Here is a 9176-nt window from a genome sequence, read left to right on the forward strand (position 1 = left end):
TGCAGCCACCACCACCTGTTTCGCTCATCTTCCGATCAGTCATGGCCGCCAAGCGACTGTCGATCGCAGCCAAGGTCGTTGTCGCTGATGTGAGCCGTCAACCATCCAGCTCCGTCGTTGCTTCCGTCGCCGGTGAGGACCACGAGCAGGCGCCTTTTTCTGCTGCTGCTGTACTCGGTGGGTTTCGCATCACCTTCTCCCTTCTCCATTTCTCTTCCGATGTCGCATTGTCGCTGCTGTCCAGGGGACTGTTCCATCGTCGCTACCTCGTCTGACTGCCTTGCGCCACCGCAAAAGTGGCTGAGATCGGGGTACACATTTCGGTGTTGAGCTCATGACGAGTATGTGTTCGTGTGGGCGTGTGTCACTTGGCATGGAATCAAGAAAAACCCGCCACCGCCACTGTGAGGTGGTGGCTATCATTTTCAACCACCGCCTGCCGCCACAATATTGTTGATTGGGTGTGTTTTTGGTGTTCAGATCGTGTTTGTGTGTGTTTACGTGTTCCTGTTATAAACCGAGAGGTGTATGCGAGTGGTTGATGGCCAGAAACCGAGAAGAGAACCACCATGGCCGCCAACCATGGTGGCTGCCACCTTGTACCACCGTTCTTCCACCACCAGCCGTCGTGTGGTGGTGGTTGTGTGTGTATATTATGGTGTTGATGTGTGTGTTTAATGGAATGGGATTGTTTAAGCATTTCTTGGCGAAAGAATTGAAGGAAAACCATCACCACCGTCGTGATGTGGTGGTTGCCGCCGTCGACCGTTGTCGACCACCACTACCCGAGGTGGAAATGGGTGGTGCCCGACTTATTAGACTCTAATTAATATAAAAATTTAACCGTTGAACTAATTGGGTTGGAAACCAAATTAGGGTTTAGAAAACCCTAATTATGTGAAAACTCTAATTATGTTGGGCTTCGAGTTGGTCCTTTTGTTTTGGGCTTAGGTGTTTGGGTTCTTAATGGGCCATCCCAGAACAAGTATATGAACTAGAATGTTTGGATGGGCTTTAGGGTAAGGCCCATGTGAGGGGTTGTTGGGTTTTTGTATACTACAACATCCTATGGTGCATATACAACCCTAAATACCTTGGATCTATGTTATCTCTAATTATACATGCAATATTGTTTCCAAAGCATTAAGCCTACAACTAGCAAACAATTGACATAAACATCATAGAAATGAGTTAGAAGATTACCTTATTGTTGTAGCTTGTAGACATTGGCCTTTTAAGATCTTAGTGCCTCAAGTGTTTCACCTCAAACAAGTCACAAACATCATGAAGAATTAGAGAATATTGAGAGGGAAGTTATGAAGCACAAAATCGGCTCAATGAACTCTTAGAACACTAGGGTGCCAAATTGGTGATTTAGGGAATCCTTTTATAGTGTGGCATAACTAGGGTTACAACCATGCAAACCCTAATGCTCCATGGTTTAAACCTCCATGGATTATCCATGGACCACCATATTGGTTTAGCCCATCCTAAATAACAATTGGCCCACACTATAGGAATCATTGATTTACCAAATCAATCCCCATATATTTAATTAGTCTCTTTTGACAACTAAATTAATTCCAAATTAATTCTTGATCAATACTAATTAAATAATATGATTCCTCAATTAATATATTATATTTATAATATATTAATAAATCACAAATAACTTCTTACTCAAATATCCATCCTATCAAATTGTCCTGATGAAGGCAACCCGAAATGGACCATGCTACTCCTTTTATGGTTGTGCTTTAAATCTTTCTACTACTTGCAAGATGATCCTTGGTGGGTGATTAAATATTTATGTTATTTATAAAACTCAAGTCTTCTGTTTTCCATTATTTGTAGTTTTTGAAACTAGTTTTTAAATAAAACCCAATAAATCCTTAGTGCTAATAGGATTCAGTGGCAAAACAAAACATACGATCGACGAAGTAAAGATGCCTATCTACATAGAGGGGGTAAACACCATGCAACAATTTTGTGTAATTGATAAATTATCCTCTTATAATTTTATATTAGGTAGACCATGAATCCACGACATGAAGGAAGACCCATCTACATACCATCAATATGTGAAGATGCTCACTCCATGGGGGACAGTGAAGATCGCAGGTGATCGAAAAGAATCCAAGGAGTGCTACAAGACCTCGATGAAGACTTCCACAGTCCCACAATAAGCATATAAATTAAAGTAAAGGGCATGACATGTAGTAGAAGCCGAAGAACAAGATACAAAAGAAGTTTCCTAGACCTTAAGGATCCCGATGTGAAAGTACTCATAGGATCCTCAATGCCAGAAAACATAAAAGAAGATATAATAAAGTTACTAAAAGAGAGAAGGAAAACCTTCACATGGAAACATGAAGATGTGACAGGTATAGACAAAAATATTATAACTCACAATCCTAACATTGATCCTTCTTTCATACCTATACATCAAAAAAGAAGGAAATTTACACGCGAAAGGAATCAGATCATCCAAGTGTTAGGGCCAGGATCCTCAAAGCATTCAGGATCCTCAAATATTCAGGATCCTCAACTATCTCAGGATCCCGGCTATTACCGTTATTATTATTAATTAACATTTATAACGGATATATTTTGTTCATAACTAACACGTGTGCAGAAATAGCCAAGGGAAGACTTATTTTCAACATATTTTCGTTTCAACTATGCTAATGACCCGGAATACCAAGTCAAAAAACGTTCACAAAGTTGGTCATAGAGGATCCCGGGAATATCGAACATTTTGTTAGCTAGTTTAGACTATAAAGTTGGCACATGTATCTCACACACGACACACTCTGCTGACTCTGAGCTTACTCTACAAATTTTCTCACTCATTATTATTGGAATACTCTCGGTAATTGTCATTTCACATTAGTGAAATCATCAAGGTAGGTGATCATTATCACCTCCCAAGGTTTTGTGTCGGAGATCCTAGCAAGGATCAAAGGCTTTCCTTGTAAACAATTGTGGCATTCTCTTTACCTTTCTACATTACATAGTTCGAACATCACAGCCTCTCATTCAATTTGGTTGATCAATACTTGTGTAATTTTTTACCAAAACAATTTGCTGCCCACTGTGGCGCCGTGGTGTTCAGAATCCTCGAAAGATCATGTCTACACAACCGATCCTTTCTTTATCCTCCGCTCCTTCCATTCCAACCAAAAACCTACCACCTCCTCTGAGTGGACCCCTGGTAAGAGGAAAACGCCCGACACTTCCAAGAAAAACACCCCTCCGGTCACTAACCAAGGAAGTTTGGGATCTTCAGGACTCCAGGATCTGACTGCCTCGGTCACTACTACAGAACTCTTCGCTATGATGAGGAAAATGACGCAATAGGTGACCCAGCAGCAACAGGAGAATATAAAATTTCTCAGAGAAGTGGAGAGGATGAAGACAGAATTCCAGAAATCCCAGGAAACAACGCCCACAGTTGTACAACCAAGGATCCTGAACTTCGATAATGCAGGATCCTCAGGAAATCACCAGAAGAACACAGTTCTTGCCACTGTGGTGTCACCCTGGGGGACAACTATGGACAATCGAGCATTTATGATCAAAGATCTCAATGAGTCTTTCAATACTCCTAGAAACCTTGATTCTAGTAACTTCTTAAACAGCAATACTATCAATACTAACTCTACTAATGTTGATATAGGAATAAATCCAAACATGGCTAGGGAACTTCAGCCGTTGAGACAGATGATCTCAAGCGTACCCGGGGTGGTCCAACCCATACCAGAATCATCTCCAACAAGTCACAGGATCGCAAGATTTTCTCCCGTGATAGCCGATACCGAAGTTCCCAAGCGCTTCCAAACTCCTAGCATGAAGCCATACTATGGAACTATGGATCCTGAAGAGCATGTAACACAATACCGAGAAAGGATGGAGATCATTCCCATCCCAATGAACTTGAAGGAAGCTTCCCTATGCAAAGGCTTTGGTGCAACCCTTACGGGATCAGTTCTCAGATGGATGCTAAACGTTCCTTCGTATTCTATTACTTCATTTTCACACTTAGTCAATATTTTCAATAACCAGTTTTCTTGTAGCAGAACCTTCGATAATATCACTAGTGATCTTTATCGGGTAGTTCAGGATCCTGAGGAACGACTTAGAGATTTTGTTAACAGGTATGGCAGGGAAGCTCTAAGCATCCCTAACATCGACATGGAGACTGTTGTAGAGGCCTTCAAGATGGGTCTACGGAAGGATTCACCCTTCTATGAAGATCTTGTGATGACCCCATGCAAGAGATTGGACGAAGTTAGGTGCCGAGCATTGAGATTCATAAGGCTTGAAGAGGATAAAGAAATCCAAAAGTGGAGCAACCCTTCAAGTCAATACGAGAATCCCAATAGGGAGGCCGAATCCTCAGCCCCAAGATCCTACAAATCAAAGCCCTATTCCAAATCGGATCATCACAAGGTTAATGCCCTCGAAGATGAAGGAGAAGAAGAGGAACTTCCTAAGATCACTGACTATTGTTTTTCTGTGGATATTTCAGGTATAATCCATGCTATGCAGGATCTCAGAGACAAAGAAAGATGGCCGAAGAAGGATAACAAGTCCACCAGTTGGAAGGACAAATCCAAATGGTTTGATTACTACGAAGACTTCGGTCACACGACGGAGTATTGTATAGCCATAAGAAAGGAGATCATCTACATCCTTAGCAGTGGAACCTCAAAGAGATCATCGGGAGAAAAATAGAAAAATCCAAGGAGAACAACCAGGATGGTCACAAGATCCCGGAGAAACCAGGATCTCCACCCCCAAACGCGAAGATCATTAACATTATCTCAGGAGGATCTAACATTTGTGGTACTTCTTACTATCACGCTAAAACACACGCCAAGGTCTCTAAAAAAGAAAAGGAGGGTAGACCACAGAAGAATATCGTGGTTAGCAATGATAAAGAATTCACATTTGACGAGACGGACAGGGAAGGGATTCAGGATCCTCACCATGACGGACTCGTGATAACACTATACATGGCCAACCACTTCGTCAAAAGGATCCTTGTTGATGGAGGATCCTCGGTCAACATCGTACTCTTAGACGCACTAAAAAGGATGAACATCCTAGAATCAGAGATACTCAAAAGATCCTTGGTCCTCATAGGATTTAGCAGGGAAACGAAACACACTATTGGGGAGATAAAGCTACCAATATACATAGAAGGGGTAAACTCTATACAAAATTTCTGTGTTATTGACACCTTATATTCTTTTAATGTGATACTAGGTAGACCGTGGATCCACGAGATGAAAGCCGTTCCGTCAACGTATCATCAGTGTGTAAAAATACCTACTCCATGGGGAACAATGAAGATCATGGGAGATCAACAAGAATCAAAGGAATGTTATAAAACCTCTATGAAGCCTGCGACCAAACCCCAGCAAGCATCGCAATTAAGGAAGGGGCACGACATGTTCTAGAAACGAAGGAACAAGATGTGAAGGAAGTACCTCTGACCATCGAGGATCCTAAAGCTAAAGTCCTCATAGGATCCTTAATAACTGAGCAAATCGAATAAGACTTGTTAAAATTCCTTCGAAACAGAAGCAAGACATTCTCATGGAAATATGAAGATATGACATGTATAGACAAGATTATTATCACTCACAAACTTAATATTGATCCTTCTTTCAGACCAATACACCAAAAGAGAAGGAAGTTTGCACCTGAAAGGAATCAGATCATCCAAGAAGAAGTAGAAAAGCTCCTCAAGACAGGAATGATCAAGGAAGTGAAGTTCCCAAGATGGCTAGCTAACGTGGTTGTCGTACAGAAGAAAAACGGAAAATGGCGAGTATGTGTAGACTACACGGATCTTAACAAGGCTTGTCCTAAGGATCGTTTCCCTCTACCACACATTGACCCAATGATAGAAGTAACAGCTGGCCACGAACTCCTAACCTTCATGGATGCTTCAGCAGGATTCCAAAAAATTCAGATGGAACCATCCGATCAAGAAGATACAACGTTTATAACACCAACATGTATATATTGTTACACTCCAATGCCTTTCGGTCTTAAAAATGCAGGTGCAACATATCAAATATTGGTGAATTGGATGTTTAAAGACAAGCTGGGGGACACCATGGAGTTCTTTATTGACGACATGGTGGTGAAGTCAATGAAAGCTGAAGATCATCTCATGGATCTCAAAGAAGCCTTCGACATTCTAGACGAATACAATATGAAGTTGAATCCACTTAAATTCCACTTTGGGATGAAATCGGGCAAGTTCCTTGGGTATATAGTAACGAAGAGAGGAATAGAAGCAAGCCCATAACACATCAAAGCAATCATTGAGATGAAATCTCCATCTTCAACAAAAGACATCCAAAGGCTAGCCGGAAGAGTAGCGGCACTCAACATGTTCATTTCAAGATCCTCAGAAAGGTGTAAGCCCTTTTATGGTATCTTGAAGAAGAACAAGAGTTTCGAATGGACTGAAGAGCACGAAAAAGCTTTTCAGGAACTCAAAAGATACTTAAGTTTCGTGCCATTACTAGTAAAACCCATAGATGGAGAACCACTTCCCCTCTACCTCTTGGTATCCTCAAACGCGATAAGTGTTGTCCTGGCCAAGGATCTTAACGGAGACCAACATCCTATCTACTATGTAAGTAAAAGTCTTATGGATCCTGAAACCAGGAACTCTCATCCAAAATTAATTCTTGCCTTAGTAACTGCTTCTACTAAATTAAGACATTATTTCGAGACACATACTATACATGTGAAAACTAATTATACTATTAAGAATGTCATGAGAAAACCAGAGATGTCAGGAAGGATGGCAAAATGGCCGGTGAAGTTAAGCACGATTGACATCAGATATGAGCCAAGATCTGCCATAAAGTCACAAGCATTAGCAGACTTTGTGGCTGACTTTAGTGATGATCTACAAAACGAAGTAGAAATGGAAGCCAAACAACTCCTAGAAGATGAACAATTAGGAAAATGGACACTGTTCACAAATGGAGCTTCAAACAAAAAAGGAACAATGCTAGGGATCATATTAAAATCGCCACACGGGTGCATCCTACCCCAGGCAGTTAGTTGCGAATTCAACATTACCAACAAGGAAGTAGAATATGAAGCACTAATCATGGGACTACAACTGGCTAAGGATCTTCAAATCAAGGATCTTCAGGTATTTGTTGACTCTTTATTATTAACTAATCACTTCAACGGATCTTATGCAGTGAAAGGTGAAAGATTAGCACTATACCTGAAGATCCTCAAAAAATAGCCTCTGATTTTGAAAACTTTAGCCTAACCTAAATTCCCAGAGAAGAAAACATAGAAGCAGATGCATCAGCCAATTTAGGATCCTCCCTAAGGACCCCACTAGAAACGAAGATCCCTATAACCCACATAATAACTCTAGCCATAGAAGCCCTTTCCGACAAATCTGAAGATCCTAAAAAACCAATAAACATAGCAGCCATTGAAGATCCTGACCCTTAGATCCCTCCTCGAAGGGACCACGACAAACAGGATCCTTAAAGAAGTCCACGATCATGGACCAAACCCATTATGGAGTATCTCCAAAATGGCATGATTCCAACAGAAGAAAAAAGTGAAAGGGCATTCAGAACAAGAGTCTCAAGATTCGTAATGATCTGAGGTAAAATCTACAAAAAGTCTATGGCAGGTCCATACCTTAAATGCTTGGAAGATCCTGAAGCTGCAGAAGTATTGGACATACTGTTGGGTTTTGAGCACTATAACGCTCCTATGGTGCACATGCAACCCTAAATGCTTTGGAATTATGTTTTCTCTATTATACATGCATATTTTCAATTTTCCAAAGCATTGTCCTAACTAGCATACAAATTACCAAATGAATAATACATCTAGATAGATGACATACCTTTTAGAAGGACTAGTAGTTCTTGACCTTTGAAAGCTTGAGCACCTCAAGTGTGATGCCTCTATTGGTTGAAAAACACCAAGATGCAAGAGGATGATTTAAGAGAATAAGCTACTTATCTCAAAGAGATGGGGCAACCGATTTTGGTCCATAGGGGGTTCTATTTATAGTGTTGCACATGTTAGGGTTACACTCGGTAAACCCTAATAACCCATGACTTTCCAAATTCTCATGCTCCATGGGTTTAACCTCCATGGACTATCCATGGATTAGCTTAGCACATCTACATAATCATGGATCATTAGCCCACACTACAAGAATCATTGATTTACATAATCAATCCCCATATATTTAATTAGTCTCTTTTGATCACAAAATTAATAAATTAATTCTTGATCAATACTAATTAAATAATATGACTTCTCAATTAATATATTATACTTATAATATATTAATAAATCATAAATAACATTATTCTCAAAAATCCATCCTATCAAATTGCACTGGTGAAGGCAACCCAAAAAGGACCATGCTACATTCGGGTTAAGTACATACCAGTTATAGTTATGGTCTTAGACACCAAATCCAACAGTCTCCCACTTTGATAAGTCTAGTAATTATTACTGCTAATGCACTTCAGGATCCGACTTAGCAATCGTAAGCTTTCAAAAGCCGCTGTCGAACTCTGACCTAGTCAGTGACGCGTCCTTCAGATAAGTGATCATATACTCCTCTGTTCTCAAGATATCTATACGGATAAACACATGTAACATAGTCATACTTATTGTCCTGTAATTTGTTTCCCGATTTCTGATTCGTCTGACATATAACATAATTGAACACATCAATTTAGTTTTGACCGGGCCCGACACATAAGTCAAAACAAAATCATCGAGGGGCCCAAGATATCGCTTTTAATCCTCTTAGGATAAAAGGAATAGATAAACTTCAACATCATATGCTTGTACTAACTGCTTATCAAGTCATGTACAACGACACATTTTATAACATCAAGTTACTGATGCGTTTTCGTGCCATCAATGCACAACCGACTCGTAGTCAACAACTCATATATCTTGGTTTAAATATTATATGATATTATCGTCTCCTAATTACTCGTGATAAATTCCTGAAGTAATTCAGGTGAGCGCGGGTTGAATCTAATACTCAAATCTTATTTCAGGAACACTCATGAATGGTGTAGCACACTTTTGCTATGTCTAACTCCTTAGACAATCTACAAGCCAACTCATGACAGTCCTAT

The 9176-nt window shown here is 40.2% G+C and overlaps 1 protein-coding gene across 1 annotated transcript; it reads left to right on the top strand.

Moving 5' to 3' along the window:
* Window positions 1–3555: 3555 nt before the first annotated feature.
* LOC145140195 (uncharacterized) lies at window positions 3556–4737 on the top strand. The gene is made up of 2 exons (XM_079073766.1): window positions 3556–4452; window positions 4552–4737. Exons 1-2 carry the CDS (start codon window positions 3556–3558, stop codon window positions 4735–4737), a joined length of 1083 nt encoding a protein of 360 aa, XP_078929892.1.
* Window positions 4738–9176: the final 4439 nt, after the last annotated feature.

Source organism: Lactuca virosa, chromosome 9 (assembly GCF_052849685.1).
Source record: "Lactuca virosa cultivar CGN04683 chromosome 9, Lactuca_virosa_CGN04683_v6, whole genome shotgun sequence".
Lineage (NCBI taxonomy): Eukaryota > Viridiplantae > Streptophyta > Magnoliopsida > Asterales > Asteraceae > Lactuca > Lactuca virosa.

Coding starts and splice junctions, on each gene's coding strand:
- LOC145140195 (XM_079073766.1), top strand. CDS start 3,556: ATGGACAATCGAGCATTTATGATCAAAGATCTCAATGAGTCTTTCAAT. Junction 4,453..4,551: donor CCAAATCGGATCATCACAAG/GTTAATGCCCTC, acceptor CATGCTATGCAG/GATCTCAGAGACAAAGAAAG.